Source organism: Danio aesculapii, chromosome 23 (assembly GCF_903798145.1).
Source record: "Danio aesculapii chromosome 23, fDanAes4.1, whole genome shotgun sequence".
Classification (NCBI taxonomy): Eukaryota; Metazoa; Chordata; class Actinopteri; order Cypriniformes; family Danionidae; genus Danio; species Danio aesculapii.
Window position 1 is genome coordinate 42,834,942 of NC_079457.1, and position 24,197 is coordinate 42,859,138.

At 36.5% G+C, this 24,197-nt stretch overlaps 1 protein-coding gene across 1 annotated transcript in view; it reads left to right on the forward strand.

Annotated features, from left to right (window-relative positions):
- The first annotated feature begins 1,503 nt into the window (after window positions 1-1,503).
- iffo2a (intermediate filament family orphan 2a) overlaps window positions 1,504-24,197 on the forward strand; it is a 42,285-nt gene continuing 19,591 nt past the window's right edge. The window contains exon 1 of the mRNA XM_056449231.1: window positions 1,504-2,334. Within this exon, the coding sequence (XP_056305206.1) occupies window positions 1,787-2,334 (548 nt within the window). The 5' untranslated portion in view covers window positions 1,504-1,786. The remainder of the gene's footprint in view (window positions 2,335-24,197) is intronic.

The window sequence follows — 24,197 nt, forward strand, 5'->3', positions numbered from 1 at the left end:
AAGCTGACAACAAATACCTGGATTGAAAATACCAGTGTTCTAATAATTCATTTATGAATGATTATAGTTATAAATATAACATTTCTTTGTGTGTGCTGGAGATGTTGCCATAGTCCTCCTGGATTTAGTCTGTCAGTATTTTCTCTTTCATATCGTTCAAATATATCAAGCGTTTTAGGGGATTTATGAAACTACATTAGTAAGCAGTTATAATCCAATTATGACATGGACTTATTTTATTACATTACAACTTGAACTGTCACAATCTATGAATGCTTTGGAAATCACTTTAAATTCAATTGTACCACCTTTTGAAATTACAATTTTTTGGTTTTAAAACTAATTCAATTATGTTTTAATTAATAAGACAGTTTGCCTCCTTTTAGCCTTTTGCAAAATTTGCTTCCATTCTTTTTTCCTCCATTCATAACACGCATTAACCAAGACTTGGACAATAAAAATATATTTACAATGCTTAAAAGTAAAGATTATATCAAGAAAGGAAGAAATGCAAATCTATCCATTTATAAACTTTTATAATAAAAACGTTCAATCAGGATGTGTTTCATATTTCACAATGTGTTTACACTTTTTATTTTCAATCCTTTTTAATGTCGTAATAAGATTAAGTCAAGGAGAAACCCTTTAGCTGAGTCACTTTGGTGAGAATTTCATTCATTCATTTTCTTTTTGGCTCAGTCCCTTTATTAATCAGGGGTTGCCACAGCAGAATGAACCGCCAACTTGTCCAGCATATGTTTTATGCAGCGGATGCCCTTCCAGCTGCAACCCATCACTGGGAAACATATTCACACACATACACTATGGACGATTTAGTTAACCCAATTCACCTCTAGCGCATGTCTTTGGATTTGTGGGGGAGCACCTGGAGGAAACCCACGCGAACATGGGGAGAACATGCAAACTCCACACAGAAATGCCAACTGACCCAGCCGAGGCTCGAACCAGCGACCTTCTTGCTGTGAGGCAACAGCGATACCCACTGCGCCGCCAGTGATAATTTCAGTTTGTGAATATTTTGCCAACAAAAAAATTACATTTTCTATGTATTCTGTAAAAATGAGGAAAACAAACAATTATCACACCAAATTTCAAAAACAAATGTCTTAATAACACCATACTCTAAGAAGTGACGTCATTTTGGTGGGAAAGCGTGAGCACAAAAGCATCAGAAGTCAATAGCAATTGATTCAGAGTGTTAATAATTTACCAATAAAAATGGTAAAAAGCTAAAAAATATATATCTTTAGATTTATTCTATACAGATCTTTGCTGAAACACATATTGATTTTAGTTTATAAAAGTCTTAACTGTAGACCTTATCAACAAACTTATTATTTAATATGTAAATAACTTTAAAGCCACTAAACCTACTGTTATGCTCACGCCTCTTATAATATGTAAATTAAGGGGCGTGTCTTAAAGACACAGCACCCAATGCGACTGTTACGAAGGGCGGAGCAAACACGTCGTCTTCTCTCCTCCCGTTTTCCTCTGGCTGGAGAGTTCCTCAAGCTGAAAGCGGAGTCTTCACGGCAAGTTGAGGCCAACAACTAGCCCACTGCATCACCAGAGGATGGTCGGAGGGCAGCGGTGAGCTCATGAAAAGTGCACCGGTCGCTGCGCTTTAAGGAGCGAGTATGGCCTGTTATTTGTGTGACATTAGATAAAGGGAGTGCACCTTGCGTCCTAGAGCATGGATGTGACGTATGCTGCTTCACAGCATCTGCAGTCTGGTGCGTAGAAACGCTGCTCAAGGATAAAGATGGATTTACCTCGTCGTTTTCCAGACCCAGTTCTCAACCCGATGCTGTTCACTGAACCCCCAGTGCCTCTCGGAATGAATGAAGCGTGTGCGGTCGGGAGCGGGTCCGGAGCCACGGCAACCAGCGCGTTGAGGAACGATTTGGGCTCCAACATTCATGTGTTAAAAACACTGAACCTCCGCTTCCGCTGCTTCCTATCCAAAGTCCACGAATTGGAGCGCAGGAATAAGTTATTAGAGATCCAGCTGCAGCACGCCCAGGAGCAAGCTCGGTACCGACAGCTGTTTTCCCGGGAGCAGGCTGTCCAGACGAACCTCGAACAGCCTTATTCAAACGCACCGTGTCAGTCCAGACTCCCCGGTAAAATCTGGAGCTTCTCGCACACCGCCCGTTACGGAGGACGGTTCGAGACTCGCCAGGGGCCCGGAGTTTCCTGGACTCATCCTGATGGTGTCGGGGTTCAGATTGACACCATCACACCTGAACTCAGGGCCTTGTACAATGTATTGGCCAAAGTCAAGCGCGAGAGAGACGAGTACAGGAGAAAGTAAGTCCTCCTTAAGCTCCTCCAAGAGTTTGTCTTTAAAAAGTGAGAATGTTCTTTAAAGAATTGTCTTAAATATGTTCCTACAACAAAACTCTGATACTTGATAGTCACCACAGTCATATGAAGAAGTGACACGAAATGAAGCTTGTCACGCGAAGTGGAAATGGCTTATTGATTTATTGTGCTTTAACATTTAAACAAGTGCTACTGTGGTGACTCTGCTTGGCTTTGGTTACCATTATTAGACTTTTTTCTTACGTAATTGGTTGTTAATGATCAAAATAAATCAATAAAGTAAATATTCTATGTTTAGACTTGCATAAAGGATTCTGCTTTTGGTTTTAGACATTGAACTGTAAAAAACAGCCAACTTAAATGCAACTGTGAACATTTTGATACATATAATGACCAATATTATCATTGTTATTATCAAAGACATACTCACCCACAGGCGATTCAAGATGTAGGTGACCTTAGCAGAGTATAAAGTAATTGTACCTGAAACTGTAGTCATTAGTGATAAAATGCAAGTTAGTGGCTGTAAAATTAACAAAGAAAAGTCAGAACATAATTAATACCATTGGCTCCTGGTGATACAGTGTGGTTTAATGAAGTGAAACAGTCCATTATTTACAGTAGGCTAATGTTAGCTTTAATCCAACCTTTTGATTTTTGGCTGAAATCTACATATTCTCAGCGAACAGGTAAACATTCTCAGAACTAGACTTGTTTGAAGTTATCTTTCCTTTAAGGTCATTATGAAAATAATCACAGTAATAATACTATAATAATACTTTAATAATACTATAATACATTGTTCATGAAATGTTTTTTGCCAGCATGTTATGTGGGCATTTGAAAAGCAAAACTTTCACATCTTAATAGCAACATTAGCGACACATTTGTTTGGTGGATGGGTTGGTTATCAAACACTGTAAACAAAAATGTTCCTTCTCTAAAAAAAAACAAGAACTTTGCCCCCTGTGTGTTCATAGTAAACAAGAGTGTGTGTTTCCTTTCTATTCTGCACGACTGTCTCCAGGGTATGATATTTTCATAATGTTAAATAACAGTAAGGCTCTCTCGGTAACCCCTGTGTCGTCTCCAGTATCCTATTGCAAAGTGTCCAGTTTGGGTATGAAACACGAGAAAGCAGGGGTGACATTTTATCTGACAGAAACCATTAGCTATTTCTCTCCTCCAAATGGAGATCATTGCAAAACTTCCCATTCAATTGGGGTCTTTTTTACCCTTAAGGGACCAGTAAATATTAGTCCTTGCAATACTTTTTCCACCCATTACATGTGGGTCTGGTTCATGCTGGGATTTCCCTCTGGTTATGGTATCTTTGAGTAGTTTTGATGCATGTTATTACATTCAGTGGCTGATCCAGCCATTTTTTTCACCTATAGAGGGAAAAAACAAGTGCGTGTTGGTTTGGAAAATACATTTCTTAATGCCAAATAATGCTTGGTTTACATGTCTACTTCTGGAAGAGTGATGAACAAAACATTTGTGCCAAATTCCTTTTTTTTATATCAGTATTAAATCAGTATTTAATTTATCTGTTTACATTTATATCAGTGAGATGGGGCTCGTTTAGTCCTCGACACAAATGAGTTAAAGTAACTTTAAGGCATTTCCGGTCATCTAGTATCCGTGAAGTGCCTTTATGTTTTCCCAGACTGTTCCTCTTGGCTGTGTGTTCGTTGTTATCTTAGTTTGTGTCAGTGGCTCTGTTGAAATAGTAATTTAATAGTCTGGCTATAGAAGGTCTTAAAATTTGGTCTGTGGGGGGTTTTTATGTCCGCCAGAGCAGATGTAGACTGTCTGTGAGAAGTAGAGGATAAATGAGCCACCAATGATTCATTTCCAAGAATTGAATGAGCTGGAAACCCCTTTTTATAAAGAATGTCTTTATCCTTTGATTATTCACTACTCACAGTAGCCTGTAACGATGTTAGGAATTGGGCTAATTTGACATCCATAGTTTTCTATTTTAAGAGGTATTATTACTGGTGTAGCCAAAAAAGCCTGCTCAGCTCATTAAAATCAGTGTTTCTCAACCACGTCCCTGGAGGAACACCAGCTCTACGCATTTTCCAGGCTGTTTTTCAATTTTTAATAATGGACTTAAGTTCTCGTGAAGACCGTTCTTGCCAGGTTACCTCGGAAGAATGAACTCCGGAGACTGCAAGAACACAGAACGCGTCCTCTGAAAAAAAAAAAATGCTGCGTTCTTCCTGATGGTCACATGACCTTCAGGCATTTTTAACGGAAAATTAATTAAACATTACAGCATTCATACAACGATTTATTGTTTTCCCCCTTTTATTTATATATATATATATATATATATATATATATATATATATATATATATATATATATATATATATATATATATATATATATATATATATATATATATATATATGAGCAATTCCGTGCAAATATCAACCTTGCCATAAAAAAATTAAGTTTTCACAAAAATACGGAAACTGTTTCTGGGTTTTTTGGGTAAGCAAGTCGTTTACAGTCCTAGAAATATTATATTATAATATTATAATATTATATTATATAATATAATATTATATATTTTTTAGAAATATTAAAAAATGCATCTGTCAATGTTTTCAAACTATTCTATTTGATTTACTAAAGTCACACAAGTGGCATTTTCACATCTGTCACATCCCTAACAACACATTTTTTTCTCATAAATGTAAAAATATTACATAAAATAAAACCAATAATTTTTGTTTTATAGAGAGCCAACTCTTATCCTGTTGGTTATCATTGTTTCTTTTTGATTGTGCAGTTTAATTCACAGAATTTCTACCAAGTCTGTTGCATTCTATAAACCCGCAGACATTTTATGTCACATCCATAACGTATGTTTATTTTCCTCATTTTAAGTACAAAACATGTTTACAGATTGATATTTTCTGATCTCTTAACTCTGCGGTTAGTTGTTCCGGAAAAAATAAACAAAAGTTTCAATATAATGTTAACATATACTTTCTATGCGAATTTATGTTTTGAGTTTTTACTGCAAATGTCACATCCATAACGCTGGAATTGCATATATATATAATTAATTAATATAATTATATAATTTTAATTATAATTATATAATTAATATAATATATATATATATATAACATTCACAAAAACTTTACAAATATACTTTGCACAATACAAATAAAACACATTTCAGCCAGTAAACACCCTTAATGTGTTTTGCCTTTATAAGATTTTCATAATAATGTTTACTTTCACTGTCTCATTTAGGGAAACTCCTTAGATAAATAAGTTATATCTCTGAACTTTAATCATAAACAGGTATAAAATGCTGCACTTCCCACCTCCTTTTAACAGCCACAATGACTTCTAGAACTTCTAGACTGAAAAATGTGCTGAAGTCTGCATTGATGCATTCTCGATATCAAGAACGCATCCGGGAATTTTCATACATCCTCCGTTCTTGTGGTCTTGAGTTTTGGAACTGAACTTTGGCAGTTGATGATGACGTTACACGATAACACGAGGACACAAGAACGCATATTGAGACACAGCCCATGTCTCCTTAACCAATCACACCCAATTCATATCATCAGATCATTAGCAAAGACCTGTAATGGGTGTGACAGACAAAGGAGACATCCAAAACATGCAGTGTTGGTGGTCCTTCAGGAACGTGGTTGAGAAACACTGATTAAAATCATGATTGGGTGCAAAGCTCTACTTTTTGTTTGATTGATGAACCTGATAAATCCAAATTGTGTGTTAATACAGCTGATTCAGATTTAATGACTGGATTCTGCCGTTTTTTATTATTATTATTTTTTTTGTGGGAATCATAGTGCCCTTGATGGTATTAAGTATAAACCAGGGGCGTTGCTAGACATAAAGCTCTACTGGGGCACGTACCCCCTTCCCTCGCCCATTCCCCCCCATTAGTGTATTTATAAATACACTATATATATAAATACACTATATAAATACACTATATATATAAATACACTATATAAATACACTATATATATAAATACACTATATATATATATATATATATATATATATATATATATATATACATACATATATACATATGTATATTATATTTACTATAAATAAAAGTATTCTTACTATTATACAATTATTCTTCAAAATAATCTTAAATGTAACTGGAAAACAATGTTAAGACAACTGGAGTGATATGCTGAGATCATTTAAGAAATTACTTTTGCATACATATTAATTTTATTTGAATGAAATTCTATAGACAATTCAATAAAATACAAAAACAGATGTGTTATAGAATTATCTGCCGTCTTAGACTTGACACATGGCAGAGAATTAGGTTTAAGTCTTACCTCCTTGACTAGTCATCCCTCCTTTTTGCTTCATACAAAAAATCTATGAGGAGGCATGCTTAGTAAGATCACCATCATATTGTTTAAACTTTAGTTTTGTCCACTTGCTAAACAAAATGTGCGAGGGGCGCGCGTGCGAGAGGCGCGCATGTTCTCTGCGCACACGCGGGGAGATGCGTCAGTTTGCTTTTTAAATACATTGCTTTTACCAGCGTTGGTTCGGTTGCACATAGAGAATAACGTCTTTACTTCTGAATTACCACTCTGAATAAATACACTTGCATATGAAGTAAATCATATCTCAATGCATTTACTGGGGCACTGGAGATTTTTACTGGGGCACGTGCCCCAGTGAATTGGGTCTAGCGACGCCCCTGGTATAAACACTTAAATTAATAGTCAAATGTTTGCTTGCTTTTCCTTAAGTGCCCAGCACAAAACCGCCTTTGCTCTGCTGACATCTCATGTTTGTTTTGGTCCTCAGATAAAGTGTCACAGTAGCAGCCGGTGGTTTAGGATGGATGTTGGTGGTCTGTTATATTAAATGCGATCCGTGACAGGTGGAAAGTGTGGCATCAGGCACAAATGCAAAGACTGTCCCTTAGAAAATTATTAAAAAATAATTAAACATGAAGCTGGTTTGTAAATTAAGCATGCATTTGGAAGCAGGCTGGTTGATTTGATTAGCTTTTATTTTTTTGAAGTACAAAGCAAATTGGAGCCAAATTAAACATTTTGTACATCTCATCTGGTTATTTTTAGAGCAGGGTTTCCGCAGTGCATGACATTTCTGGCATGGAATTTTAAATGGTCTATTCCAGACATTGAAAGTCAGGGTATTTAATATTTTTTGTCCTGGTAATGGAATATCATGGATTTTTGTTTGTCATTTTAAATTGTCAAAATGTAAAAAAAAAAAACAATTCAAATTGTTTCAGATGTTTTGTCCTACATTTAAATATATTACAAAATTATGATTTTGTTGTTTGGTTTTGCTAAAAATGAATGGAGATGAATGAGCTGGAAGTCTAGACACATTTTACAGATTTTTTTACCATGGCCTTAAGTGAAAAATAAGGTTAGGTCATCAAAATTCAGCTTTTTAGTCAGTGAAAGTCAGGCAATTTGATAATTTGCATAGAGTGGGAAACCTGTTTTGTGGTCAAAATTCTATTTATAAGTGAACAATGTTGTTCCTGACTTTATGGAGTAAATGCCAAAAAACGATTATAGTTGAAAGGGAAAAAAACATTCAGCCCAATTATCTTTATGTCTGTTAAAACAGCACAAAACACAAATCATCCCTTCACTGACAGCTTAAATATTTTAGGGAGCTTAACATATCTAGAGAATGGAGTCATTCTGCCCCACCCCTTGGAACGTTGTGTGCATTCTTCGCCCATCCTCCCGCTCCATTGCAATTCGTTGTCTTGATTAATCCTTTTGTGGGAATTCCATGGCTTTGATAGAAATTCAGGTTTATTAAATTGCTCTGGACTGCCGTAAAAGATGAATGTGCTCCTTTTATATTGTTTAGAAGCCAATCAGAATCACCTAAGAACACAAAGTCCCTTTCGGTTTTGCATAGTATTTGAAGTGATGTCACGTTTGTAAACTTATTGATGTTTTAAAAATTGATTGTTGCTTTTTGTGTGATTGAGAACTGGTTTTAGCTCATTTTTATACATCCATATATCATATGAAGGTTATTCTGGCAGTCAGTGGATAATTTCTAAGCTCTTGCTTTATGATTCAACACATGCCAGATTTCCGTGAAATACTCTGGCTCAAGCTATAAACCATAGCACAAAAGCCATGCCTTCTGTAGAGGAACGCACACTTTCAGGAGGTGTTTTACGGCCCTAGCAGGCGCTCTCCGCTGACCCGTGTGAGTCGGGCTGAGACGTCTGTCCAGTTCTGGTCAAGGATGTTGACGGTAGCTGTGTGAGGTGAAGTGTTTGTGTGGCAGATCAATGGTGTGTGAACAGGAGGTAGCAGCAGAGTGAGGTCATCTCTCTGGGGAATGATTCAGTACTGCCGCTTCATCGGGCAGGAAATCACAAAATCACCCCCACTCATGCTGAGAGCCCAACATCATGGGAAGTTTGGGAACTCACTCAAAAAATTAAGTTTGCGTCTTGTTTAAACTATTTATTTAACATGAGTTGAACTAACACAATTCTTAAGGGTTTTTTAGGCACAAATTAATTGTTTTTGTTCAATCCACTTAAATTTGTAAAAACTATTAAGTTAACTTGATCAATTTGTGTTGGGACAACATGAAGGAATTGTGTGGAACCCAGCATTTTTTACAGTGTAGGACAAACATTTTCGAGCTTTACGATTATAGAATATGACCAGCGAAAACAGAAATGCCAGTAACAGCACTCACCTCTTCACCCTTCACCCTTGTGTATTACACATACAGCAACAAGCAGAGGACACTACAGTTTGACAAATACTGCTGCTGTTGGGCAACAAAATATACTTTGAGGCTTTTTTAGTCAAGAATGTAGTTGTTCAGATTGCAACAATGCAGTTGATTTATAAGGATAGTGCCTATTTTAAAATATTTATCATTTCTGAGAGACAGCGCGTCAGTGGCCATTAGCCTGTCTTTGAGTAAAGACGGTTGACGATGTTCATCCACAATATGACGAAAGAGATCGCATAGTAAGCCCTAAGAGAAAACAGCATAATTTCAAACTACAGCTGATCAACTCATTATTAAACAGGTAAATGACTTTCTAAGTCAGTCTCTCTCTTTTGTATGTTGCAGTGCTGTATTTATATCATATTAATATTGTGATCTCCCGATTGCAACAGAGAAATACTGGGAGATATCTCTGTCATTTCATGCCGTTCAGCCTTATAACCTAAAAAAATGTCCACAAAATCACTTGTTTAGTCATCACTTTAGATATTACGCTAGAGAATCATTTAAATACTAGCTCTAAAATGATGTTGGTAACGGCTTCTGCTGTTTTGACGTCAGCTGCAGATGTGAATGAATGGCGGAAGAAAGTAGTTCCTAATACAAAAGGGTTTTAAAACTCATCGTGTTTGGTTTTCCTTTTTTATACACACGATTATGCCGTCGTACTGTTGTATAAACGGAATATCACACTCGTAGCAGTGCGATGTGGCTGTATATTGTCACTGGTGTGACACCTGCGGCCTCGTGCCAACACGCCTCCCACCAGTGCTGATATACAGCCACATGGCACTGCCACGAGTGTGATAGATAGATAGATAGATAGATAGATAGATAGATAGATAGATAGATAGATAGATAGATAGATAGATAGATAGATAGATAGATAGATAGATAGATAGATAGATAGATAGATAGATAGATAGATAGATAGATAGATAGATAGATAGATAGATAGATATGGTGGCGCGGTGGGGAGCATTGGTGGTTCAAGTTGTGTCAGTTAGCATTTCTGTGTGATTCTTCCTGTGTTCGCGTAGGTTTCCTCCGGGTGCTCCAGTTTCCCCCAAAAGTCTAAAGACGTGCGCTATAGGTGAATTGGGAATATAAGCTAAATTGTCCATAGTGTATGAATATGTGTGTGAATGAGAGTGTATGGGTGTTTCCCAGTAAATGAATATTTATAAAAATAAAAAATACATATTTATTTACTTGCTTACTTAATTATTTATTCATTTATTTATTATGACAGAAGTTCTGTGAAAGGCTTGGCTTAGTTGTCAATTTTAGGCTTTTGACTGTCTGATTTCTGTTCCTGCACCCCATGACTGCATTTGTTGCTGAAATGATGATTCATTCAGTCTGTACCATAGCAATGAGGATCAATGGGCTAATGATGCGTACAAGTTTTTCAGGCTTGCCAGTTTACTTGAAATATGTTATTCTGCCTTTTCCTCTAAGCTAGCAAGTTATTTCATCATGATGCACATGATTGACTTTCAAAAGATCTTGTTTCCACCAGATAGATAGATTCAATTGGACCAATGCTGTCAATTATGCGGTAAATAGAAGCATTTCTTAGTGACGGTCTGTTTATTGTGTGGCTTTGTAAATGTCTATCTAGTGTACAGACAAATGGAGCAGTTAACTCAGCCAGCCAAGACACTATGCATTCAGAAACTGAACCTCAAAAGACCCAGTGACGCAAATGCTTAATAAAAGCATGACTGTCCCATCTTGCTGTTTTAGATATTGTCTGTTCCCTTGTGAAATAATACTCTTTAATATACAGTTCAGAAGAGTGCTGATGAGGATGTTAAATGAAATAGTTTTAAATAGATAATTGGTTGTTAATTGCAATTAAATTAAAATGCTTTATAAATATTTTTTTACTAAATGCAATTATCTAAGTTAAATGCAATTAAGTGCATCTTTATTAGGGTGGGACAGTTTATGAAAAAAAAAACTTCACAGTTCAGTACCTGTATGGATTGTTGTTTTGTTTTGTTTTGTTTTGTTTTGTTTTGTTTTGTTTTGTTTTGTTTTGTTTTGTTTTGTTTTGTTTTGTTTTGTTTTGTCGTTTTTTATCTGTATTAAACTGTGATAAAGCAAGAAACATTTTGCTTGCCTAACCATTTTCCTGTATATTATTATTATTATTATTATTATTATTATTATTATTATTATTATTATTATTATTTTATTATAATTTTTTTAAATCAGTATCTAATTTGCTAGTAAATAAATTCAAATTGGCCTTGAAAAAACATGTTCGGTGCATCACTAATGATAATGTGCTTGAAAGTGCACTGTGCACTATTTAAATATACTTTTATATGTACTAGTGCAGGGTGACACTGTGGCTCAGTGGTTAGCACTGTCGCCTCACAGCAAGAAGGTCGCTGGTTTGAGTCCTGGCTGGATCAGTTGGCATTTCTGTGGGGAGTTTGTGTGTTCTCCCTTTGTTCACATGGGTTCCCCTCACAGTCCAAAGACATGCCCTATAGGTGAATTAAATAAACTAAATAGGCTGAAGTGTATGCGTATAAATCAGTGTGTATGGATGTTTCCCAGTACTGGGTTGCAGCTGGAAGGGCATCAGCTGTGTAAAACATATGCTGGATAAGTTGGTGGATCATTCCGCTGTGGTGACCCCTGGTAAACAAAAGGACTAAATCAAAGGAAAATGAATGAATGTTCTAGTGCAGTGTTTCTCAACCATGTAGCTGGAGGACCACCAGCTCTGCACATTTGCTTTGTCTTTTTAATCAAACACACCTGATTCAGATCATCAGCTCATTAGAGACTGAAAGACCTGTAATGGGTGTGATAGACAAAGGAGACATCCAAACCATGCAGTGTTGGTGGTCCTCCAGGAATGTGGTTGAGAAACACTGTACTTGTGTAAATGTACTTGCATGTGTTTTTCTTTTTTAAACAATGGTTGCCTTTCCTCTGAGTTACGCCTTTATAGAGTCTCTTGTGCTCCAGACGGGAGGATTTGGATGTGAGTGTTTGTGTGTGTGCGTGCGTGCGTGCGTGCGTGTGTGTGTGTTCATGGGTGTGTAATTTTTGTGAGCTGCTCGGAGTATTGATCTGAAATGCAGCTTGGTCTTCCTCTGGCATCTGGGTGCGGACACAGATGTGCACTATTGAAGACCTGAGGGACTGTCTGAGACAGATCAATATGTAGGTCAACACATAATGCCAGGATTTTCATTTAGTTCCTTTTGTTTGTGATTAATAGATACATAGTTTAAATTAGTAAAAAGGCATTAACAGCAATGGAAGCTGAGTATGGACCCTTTTCACATTTCTGGGTTTCTCAGTAGTGGAAGTCGTTGTAGTTGGGTAAACCTAGAGCGCAGTGAATGGGAGAGTACAACAAATATTTTTTTTACAAGAAAATGTTGGTGTTATCAAGACTTTTAGAAAAAGGAAAACAACATGTTTGAGATTGTGACCGCAGCCAGAAGAGAGAACTACGTCAAATTTACTGTCCTGTACATAGACTTTGCATTTTATATGCCTTGCACAAGTGGTAATTCATTTTTTTTACTTTATGCGAAGATAATATAATACATACGTAAATACATATACAGTTGAAGTCAGAATTATTAACCACCCCCTTTAATTTTTTTTCTTTTTTAAATATTTCCCAAATGATGTTTACCAGAGCAAGGAAATTTTCACAGTATGTCTGATATTTTTTTTTCTTTTGGAGAAAGTCTGATTTGTTTTATTTCGGCTAGAATAAATGCAGTCTTTAATTTTTTAAAAACTGTTTTAAGGTCAAAATTATTAGCCCCTTTAAGCATTTTTTGATAGTCTACAGAACAAACCATCGTTATAAATTGACATGCCTAATTATCTTATCCTGCCGAGTTAACCTAATTAACCTAGTTAAGCCTTTAAATGTCGCTTTGTGAGGTTTATTAATAAACTAATTTCGAGAGGATCACGTGCTTATGATTTATCACAGCCGGTCTCGTATTAAGCTAATCAGTATCATCCAATCATATGAGCCATAAGCTACTATAAATAACCACAGTTTTCAGTCCACTTTATCTTCGTTTGGAAGAAACCCCCCTTCCTCCCCATTCTCCACTTTCACCTTATATCGGGCAGCACGGAGGCCCAGTGGTTAGCACTGTTAGCCCCACAGCAAGAACACTGCCAGCCCTGGTCCTGCCAGGTTGGTAGGTGTTTCTGTGAGGAGTTTGTATGTTCTCCCCGTGTCCGCGTGGGTTTTCCCCGGGTTCTCTGGTTTCCTCCCACCATCCAAATATATACATCATGCATAACAATCAAGCATTTGTCTAGCCCCCTTTTTTCCTCACGTGTTCCCTTAGCTACTGCAGACGGGGAGTTCTGAGATCCACCGAGCTCAGGCTCCCCTCTCGCTCTGCAAACGGGAGGAAGCCCCGGGCTCGAGGATCCCTTGAGCTCAGGGCTCTCTCCTGGGACAGCATGCCAAACAAGCTTTTGATAAATCATCAGCTAAGTGTGAACTCTTGAAAAGCTGTATAGAAGTGTCTTGAAAAACATCTAGTCAAATATTATTTACTGTCATCATGACAAAGATAAAATAAATCAGTTATTAGAAATGAGTTATTAAAACTATATGTTTAGAAATGTGTTGTAAAAATCTTCTCTATTAAACAGAAATTGGTGGAAAAAAAATAATAGGGGGGCTAATAATTCAGGCGGACTTCAACTGTAAATGTACATATACTTTTTAAAAAATCCAAATTATTCAAAACTTTGAGCCGATGACTGGTAAATGCGTCATAACAGTGTTGTGAAAAAGTCCACATTGTTAGTTAGCTTTCTGGAGGAAACTGAATTATGTTATGCTCGACACTGTGTATATGAAGTAGCCTTTGTATTCCTTTAATGTTATGGTTCATTTTCTTATGCTATAATATATTTAGTATATGTGCATCCCTAAAATGTGCCACTTAAATACTTAATTGCATCAAATCATGGCTAGGACCGTGTGCCAGAGTCGTACTTAAATATAAAACAAGGCATTCACATTTTAAAGGCGTAGTATGGCATGTTTAATTAGGCCACATACAAGATGCCTCACAGCACTGTATGTCTGCTGTGCAACCCCCTTTAGAGTTTGTCAAGATCAGGTGGTGTACGTCACTGATATTGGCTGGGGGAAGATCCTAAAAGCAGAATGTCAGCACATCTTGACAGCTGAGAGTTTACCAGAAATGCCCAAGCTGGCTTATCAAGATCTAGAAAGTTACTCTGTGCATATTATATGTGCAATATTATATGTGCAATCCAGAACCAAATATAGCAGCAGTATGTATGTGGCCTAATTAAAGTAAAATATATGACAGTATATTAATTGTTAGAAATATTCATTCTAAAAAAAATAATTATCATTGTCAGAGGAATTAATTATAACTGAGGAATGTGACCAAGAGCTGATTTTGGCACAGGAAACTGACTAAATTGAGTTGTAGTGTACAACGTAACAGCTTTTGATTTATTAAGCCACCAGTATTGCATATCTACTGCATTTGTGCATTTATCATGTCCAGACTTCATGAATCAGTATCCTGCAGCAGTCCTGCATGTACAAGGATGATTTAATCCACTATATATCTTGTAAGTGGACTCTTCTAAGTACAAGAACCTAACACAGACCTGGCAAGAGGCCTTCATTTTATTTCAAAATCAAATGCAGGCTTATTTGTAAAGCAGCAGAGCTTACATTTTATAACTCAGCACAATATAACTTGCTTATATGGGTACATGAAAATTAGAGAGGCCAGAAGTGTTTTATGTCTCTTCTCTTTATGATGTTGTGCAATAGTCCTATTACTGTTTTTTTTCCACTTCTACCATCCCCCAACCTCAGTTTGATTTTGTAAGTCGTTTTATGGATTTATTGAGCAGTAGCCATTCCACTGCAATCCATGGTGTTAAACTGACTGATAAACTACTTTTAACAGTCACTACAACACTGCGTCTTATCATGAATCAAAGCAGAGTTCAGAGATCATTGTCTCAGAGTAAGGGCCTACTCGCACTATGCTATCCGAACCGTGCCCAGGCCCGTTTCCCGGATCGTTTGAGAAGTCTGAGTGCGCTGAATCGGGCTCAGGCGCGGTTCACTTGGGCTTTGGCGCGGTACGCTTGTGAGTGCAAAACGCGCCTAAGCCCGAAACTGAAAGCGAGACGTGACTTTTAAAGGGACTGTTTCACATGGATTTATTAATCATTTTTACCGCTCAATGAACGCAAACTGTCGTAGTTTATTAAAGACGGACCAAGGCGCGACGTTAAGGTGCGACGCAATTGTTGTTTGCTAGTTTCAGTTCGACGCAACTGTCATTTTGACGTTTTGCACCACGCAGATTAAATAGCAAATGTATTTGTGCTCATATGTGTGCCCATAGGCGTTCTGGTCTAAAAAAGGAGGTGTGTTGAGGTGCATTGCTGGTGCGTTGTTATTTTGAGGAACTAAAATAGACTGCTGAGAGCAGGTCTAAAGTCCAGCGCAGAGCGCGTTAATTGTGCGCCTCCCATACACATTGCTTAATACACACACGATGTAGAGCAATATGCAAATATCTTTACAAATGAAAAAAATTTAAGGAATAAAATATTACAAAAATTATTATTTTCTACATAAATATAAAAACCACTGCTTTCATGCCTTCTTCATCTCTTTTTCAGTTTATTCATGACAATTATTTTGTATAATGTTATTATTAGTAGTAGTAGTATTTATTATGTGCATATTTATATTTGTTTTATTAAAAACAAGCTTAGATCTGTCCACCTGTTATATGGGGCATAGGGCGTGTCTTTGGATATAACTAATTTTTTTGACCACACTTCGTTATTATTGTTCATTTATTCGTTTGCTGGAAATTAGAACTGAATTTAGAAATAGCTTTAAAACAAATCTTTGTGCTTAACAAACAAAATTAATTATGTAGGCTAATAAACGTCTGTGCGTACAACAAGTTTCCTTATCCATGAAAGAGAGTGAAAGTAAAGAATGAGGAGCCTCATTCTCTCATTCTCACGCTGCAGATGGTCTGTTTAACTGTTTTCTTGCTAGTGAAGCGCTCAGTTTTTCCACTTACAAAGTCTGCCATGCAACTGACTCTTGAAGGGAATGGGAGATGAGACTCTGATTGGTTTATTCACAAAACACACCTATAACTCATTAAGAGAATAAGCTCAACACTGTTAGATCAAATAGCAAAAGTGGATTCTGACATGCCCTTAATGCCTGCCCTGCGCTTTAGACTTTGCACCTAGATCGTCAAAATAGAGCCCTTAAATGACCATGCCATGCTGTATCTTTAGAAAGCAATCAGAAATAGCATTAAATGACCTTTTTTGTGTGTGTATGAACCGAGTATGCCACATTCCTCGACATCTGTGGTCAAAAAATGTAAAAATAGAAAGCAAGGGTGACCATTTGCATGCCTAACATACCACTGAACTCATGATTACAGGAATCAGCAGTCTGCAGTGGGCCACTTTCTACACATTTGTTAAATGTTTGGGAGCTTGTTAAATCACTAAAACTATGCTGGAAAGAAAGTTTACTGCACCTTTATGATGAAGTGTAGCATCATATAAGCATGACTACCAAAACAGAAATCATTTTCTTCTGCAATCGAACAGTGGTTTCTCATTATTTTATTCAATCATTTTCATTACCTCATTTTAATTATAACACCTAGACTATAAGTCTACTTTTAAAAATGAATTTGTGGAAGTGCAGGACTCTAAAACAAACTAATGAAAGTGAAAAGGTGACTCCAAATTGTGGAACCTGCCAAAGCTATTCTCACTGCAAAGCCATTCAAATAAGGAAATCTTAAAAGAATAATAATAAAACGTAAAAATACGGTAAGAAAAAACATCATTAAACATCTGACAACAATTTTTCGTCATGTCAGGTTCCTGTTAATACGAAAAGCAATGTAGAAATGGCAGAAAGCGTGTGGAATGGTTGTTGTGTGGCTCATCTGTCCCACTTTAGTGAGTTTAGATTTTAAGAAGAGGTAATTTACATATCTTACACACCAGAACAACATCACAGCTTCTGTAAATTACTCTGCCTTTTGCCACCATCGTTGTCAGCAAAATATGTTAAGGGGTCAAGAGTGGGTCATAGGTCATGAGGTTATCTTTCTCTAGAGGATTTATCTCCTGAAAATGGCATCATTTCAGCCTACATTGTTTAGCTCTTACATGCATTTACGGTTTAGAAATGTTGGCTTTAGGAAGTTTTTTTTAAAGAAGTTTCTTGTGCTTCATTACTCCATTCTTGCTCATTTGGTGTTTTAGAAATACTTCTTAATACTGCAGGGCTGTTGAATACTTAATTCTGATTGGTTGATGCAGGTATATTTACAGTTTGCTGTTAGTAGAGAAGCTTCTGCCAAATATTGTCTTGCAATCTCCGATCAGTTAAATGAATTATTTGAAATATTTTAAAGGGGTGTCACTGTGGCTCAGTGGTTAGCACTGTCGTCTCACAGCAATAAGGTTGCTGGTCGAGTCCCGGCTGGGCCAGTTGGCATATCTATATGGAGTTTGTATGTTCTCCCCGTGTTCGTGTGGGTTTCCTCCGGGTGCTCCTGTTTTCCCCACAGTTCAAAGACATGCGCTATAGGTGAATTGGGGAAAACTAAAATTGGCCGTAGTGTGTGAATGAGTGTATCTGAGATTTTCCCAGTACTTAGTTGTGGCTGGAAGGGCATCCGCTGCGTAAAGCATATGCTGGAATAGTTGGCGGTTCATTCTGCTGTTGTGACCCCTGATATATATATATATAAGGGTCTAAGCTGAAGGAAAATGATTGAATGAATGAATATATTTGATGTTAATTATCATTGGCACAAGCATCTATTACTAGCTCTACAATGGTATTTTGGAATTAACAATGGAGGCTTGGAATGAGATGCAACAGAAACCAGTCCTACACATACAGTAAGAGCTTTTAATGGGGGGAAACATATTTAAATGTCTTCTATAAAATAAATGGAAAAAGATAAATGTCTTGAAAATTCTAATAAAATAATTTGGGGAGTGATAACCATAACTCCAAAGTGGAATAATTGATTAAAGTCAGTTGAATTTTTCAATATAATGCATTATTCCTAATAATACAACAGCTCATTAAATTATTTATTACTTGACAATTTTGGAAAAAGCAGCTGCTTAATATTTCTGTGGAAACCATGATAAAATATTTTCTTTTCTTTTTTCTTCAGAGTCAAAATGTTTTATTTAACATAGAAATGTTTTGTAGAATTACTTTTCCGTGACTTTTTATCAAATGAATTCATCCCTCCCAAATAAAAGTACTAATTTGAATAATAAAAAATATATAAAAATCCAATCCCATCTGATCTTTTATGAAGATCTCCGCCTGAGCTCCTGTTTGGAGAGTAAACACTGTAGATGAGATGATGTCTCCTCAGGCATTTCAGCAGTGCTGGATAAATGAGACAGTGGGTGTGTCTCTATAGAAATACAATGCTTTGAAGCTCTTTACAGGTGCAGTGATGAACCCCTCACGTTATCTCTCTGCCCTATTCATCTATCCAGTTTTGAAGTGGTTTAAGATAACTCACACAGAACTTTTGACTTTTAATAGTATTTCCTCAATGTCCTTCATTTTCTTTACCCATAACAGCTCTTTGAAACTCTGGTAGTTACTTGAACTCTCCCATAAACTTAACAATGTGTCTTTAATTTGATCTCAGACAATAGGCTTTGTCAAGGCAGTGTGTACAGTGATGGCATATGAAGAACAAAGAAATCAGCTTTTTTATTTTGCGGTGTACCTTATCTTTCTTTTTCTATATAGTAGTTTCAAAGTTGTTTATTTTTGGCCAGGTGAGCATTCAAAAGCTTTCGGTGTGCAGAATTCATCTACGTTTCCTCAAGCTATTGTTCAGTCTGCCTTATACTGGAGCAAGTTTCCGTTCGTATTGTGCCGAGAGTCTTTGAATGAGATGAGATGAAAGCCGCGGTAAGCGGTCTGTGCTGCAGCAGTGGAAATGAGAGGAGTCTGATTCTCATGACCTTGGGCTGTTGTCTAGTCAGCTCCACTGGATCCCAGTGACATTCACAGAGATCCACACTGTCTCTACTTTGTCCGATTGTAAATACATGCATCTCTCTACACACATGTATTTACAACCCAGGCTCGTTCTGATTACGTACCCCTATAACCATATCTGGACAGAGCAAAATACGTCGCAGGAGCTATGTTTTGTTGCAGTTTTTGTTTTCACAAATCCACCAGAGGCCGCTGTGTATGCTTTTTCAGATCTCAAATTTTTGTGGCGAGTGCCATTCATACCTACTGTTCTCATGTAAATCCACCAGAGGCTGCTGTCGACTGACTGACTTGATTGACCAACTGACCGATTACGCCACCCTCCCCCTTCCCTAAACCCAAACAAAAGTGTTTTAAAAAGCATCGATTGACCCACCCACACACTTCACTAAACCCAACCACAGTGTTTAAAAACGTAATCCCCTTATTTTTTACTAGGTTTTTAGATTTTACCATATTCTCACCCTGTTATTTACTTATTTACTTTTTTGTTTTTGTCTTACCTGCTTTCTGGAACCGTTCTCCACCAGACTCGAACCCCATTGTCTCTGTCAACTCTGCTCTGCGTCTCAAGTCCATCGACGTATATGTCGAGATACTGGACAAACTGGTTACAGCAGAAAAGCCGTCCATACGGAGGTAATCGGTCAGCTGATAAGCGAGAAAATCGCCCCCTATCGTTCGTTTTAGAGATGAAATGCAGCCATACATAGCTCTGGCTACATAATTCGTGATCTCCAGAAATGTATATAGGGCTACATTTTCAGAATGAGCCTATGTTGTGTACTTATCTGCCTCGTATGGGTCTTAATTAGTAATAAAGACTTCGTTATACAAATGGAAAGAGTAAAAGAGACAAGTAAAAAAGAAACAAGCTGTAAGTAAAAGAGCCAATCACCAGTTGGTAAGATTACTGCAGCAATGTATGGCCAACATTTGCATGTTGGTATAATTGAACATCAACATCACCCATGAATTAAAATCTGCAATAATAATCTGCAGCATTCATAAATTGTTTTACTCTCAAAAGCTTGTTATATAACTAGATATGTAGAGTCGGGAGCAAACTTTGAGGTTGGTCTGACTAGGGGTGGTTGCTATGGTGTTTATTTAATTGATAAATGTTTTAGCAAAAACGTATTTTTATACTGTATCTGCATTTATTAGCATACAGTAAAAGTAATGGTATGGTATAATATAATATTATTAAAATTTAAAATGTTGTATTTTAAAATGTAATAAATATATGTGGTAGCAAAGTTTAATTGTCTACAGCTGCAATGCTTAATGTAGTCAGCAAATATACAGGTGTGCATTTAATGTAATGTAATAGAGGGCTCTGGGCTGTGACTAAACGGTCACATTTTCCGGCCTTTTTTTCTGTCAGTGTGGCTAAATTTTTGTTGGAGATTGTTAGAATTTGCACACGCAGATTACAGCAGATTTTTAACCCATCGAGTCAATTTTTTTACTTGTATAAATGTGTGTAAATTTACTTTTATTGAGTTTTTATATTAATTTCAGTAATATTATTGACTAATGGGAAAATGTTCATATAATTTAGTTACAATACAGTTTGTAAAGTCATATCTTTCAGTAGATATATTATATGAGAGACTTGCTTTGTTTACCAAATAAGTGGATCTAGTTGCATTTGCATCGCTAACATTAAATAAAAGTTAAATATGTATTATTATTTTATTTCATATATTAAGCTTTTAGTTACGATACTCCCAAAATCATTCCTCGTAACTCTTAACAAAATAGTTTTTAACAAAATTCTGCACAAAAAATGTCGGTAGATTCTGTCTGGCACTAGACATTGTTATGTTGCAAGTAGTGACTCGCAGAACTCATAAGCAAATTCTGTTGCGCAAGATATATTACTAAACAAACCAATGATAAGACTGCAATGTGCAAACTATAGCAAATGCTTTTCCATGGATCACTTGTTTACCACTAAATAATGTTGTGAAAATCAGTGTGAGCATTCAAGTTTTATAGAAACCCCAATTAAAGTTAGACTACTCGTTTATAAAGTTGTGGGTTTGTTACTTTGTCACTTGCGGTTATTGTGACCTTTAAATTTATAAGATGGGCCTGTTCATTGTTTTTACAGATTGTACAGTTTTCTTGTACCATCTAGATTGTCGATTGATTTACATCTACCCAAATCACGATTCTGCTTCTCTTAGCTCAAGCTTCTGTCAAATGTGCATTTCTAATGAGTTCTAGTGGCACCGGTGCCAGTTCTCTGAAATGTTAGTCTGGAGCCCTGCATTATCAGGATATTTTAAGGTCAGACTGCACTTATAATATGCTGTAATATTTGTTTATGCACATTATTTGCCATTGCACCTTCACTTCTGCACCCTGAGAACTTCTGCTCTTTCTGTGTTCACTCCACATGCTTTTCATGCCTGGCCAACAGGTCAGCTTAACATAACCAGCAGGGCTCTTTGTACTGAACAGATGATCCCCTCTGGAACTTGTGCTGTTGAGTCAGCACTTGCCCCCTCTTGGCAGGTGTCTTGTCTGGACCCAGTCAGACCATCAGGCGATGTAAGTTCAGAGACAAATGGAGTTTATAATCCCCTTGAGCATGTGAGAAGTAAAAGGATAAGGAGTTTGTATAACAAGAGAAGCTGTCATGCCTTAATCCAACCCATGAGAAACCTCACTGCTTAACTCACAACACAATCAGACAAGGGGAATCCCAAAACATGTTAACACCTTCTACAGTAGGTACTACAGGTGGTAATTTAACGCATCGATGCACAAATTATTAGATCTTATTCAATCTCATTACCTTGAGGCTAAGAGTAAAGGAAAAGAAAAAACACAAATGTGTTAAACTCGTTTTTTACTGTATTATTGCCAATGTGTGAATAGCATAAGGAAACTAAAATCAAGACCTTCCCCGACTTCCTTGCCTGTTCATGAAAAATTGTGAACAGGGGTCCGTTCTTTGTATGTGGATTACTTAATTAGCTGGATTTGGTTATTGACGATTTGGCACGATCTAGGATTGTTTCATCCTCATATCAAACTCATCCAAGAGTTGTTGTCATAGCAACAGTTCTGGTAGCTTAAACCTGCTCAGGAGCAGGCTTATTTCATATAAACAGGATTAGATCGGGTCTTTTCAAGCAAAGGTAATACTGAAAGTATGTACCGAATGCTGAAATTTTCATACAGTAGTAGTTACAGTTGAGAAAATAATAAAATAATAATAATAATAATAATAATAATAAATATAGTTACAGTTTAAGTTTAAAGTAAATAGAAAAAAATCTATAAATAAAACATAAATGCAATATGCACTGCTAAATAAAAGTACAAAAACAGTCACAGGGTCATTCTCCTCAAGGGGATCAAAAAACATTTATTAATATGGACTTCTCACATACAAACGCGTACTATTTTAAGGTACCGATCCAGCTTTAGTACAATTTGTGTATGATAGTAGACATGCACAATATTCGACTGTTTTATTTTAAGGAATAATAATTTTTGACAACTAATATGACGGTGATTTGATGCTTTGCAAAAGTTGCAGACACCTTTATTAATTTCAAATTGCTTTTTTGATGCAAAATTTATTTATACAGTTATTACTTATGTAAGTTAAGAAACTCGAATAGGCCTATAAAGAAAATCCGCTCTAAATGTAAAACTAAATACATTGCTAAATACTCTTGACACATGAAAGTGTAAAGCATGCATCCCACAACAAAGGTGGAAAGTTATTGGGCATCATATTAAACCGTTTACTATGAATTTTATGTAATTTTGCTCACTTGGATAATCGAATTCGTGAACTTGTTTAAAGAACCAAATTAGCCAGAGATCAGTTATCAAGATTAAACAACCCAGGATCTGCAAAATCATCTTAGATCATTTAAGCGAGGTACAAAGAACGGACCCCAGGTTTTCATAATATGTATGTATGTATGTATGTATAGTTTGTTGTGGAAAATATAATTAGCTATAAATCTAAATTTTAATGTTAATGTACAACATCGCAAACTGATAATAAAATAATAATTTGTATTAATTACTGTAGCTCCCTCAATTTACTAGAGAGCGTTCATGATTGACCAAATCACGGCCTCATTTTAGGTAAATTGTGTGCATAAAATACTTGTGTACTTCCTGTCTGCGTACTCATGTTAAATTATAGTTTAGCATTAAGATTTCTCTTTTGTAATGTAGTGATAATAGATATATAACTTACCAATCATCATATCAAGGTAGGACTGTTAATGAAGCAGCCTTTTCTTAAAGATTGTGGATATGATAGTATAGAGGACTATAGCACCAGCATCTGTTAGGAGGTAATGAATATTTCATGCACATATTATACCTAGAACAAGACCACAATTTAGTACAACCCAGGCTCATTCTGATTACGTACCACTGTATACATTTCTGGAGAGAGCAAAATACATCCCAGGAGCTATGTTTTTGTGCAGTTTTTGTTTTCGTGAATCCGAAAACAGTTCTCTCGTGAGTGCTATTCTCATCTGCTGTTCTCACATAAATCCACCAGAGGCCGATGTCGACTGACTATCTACTGACTGAATGACTGACTGACTGACCAATCGACTGATCCACCCTCCCCCTTCCCCATACCCAACCAAGAGAGTTTTAAAAAGTACCGATTCACCCGCCCACCCCCTTCCCTAAACCCAACTGCAGTGTTTTAAAAAGCAATCCAGAAAAAGAGAGGCCCTCACCTGATTTTTACCACGTTTTCAGATTTTACCACATTCTCACCCTGTTAATTACTTTTTTAAATATTTTTTTAGATTTTGTTTTTGTCTTACCTGCTTTCTGTAACCTTTCTTCACTGGACTCGAACCCCATTTTCTCCACTTTGCGTCTCAAATCCACCAACGTACGTGTCGACCTACCGGAAAAACTGGTA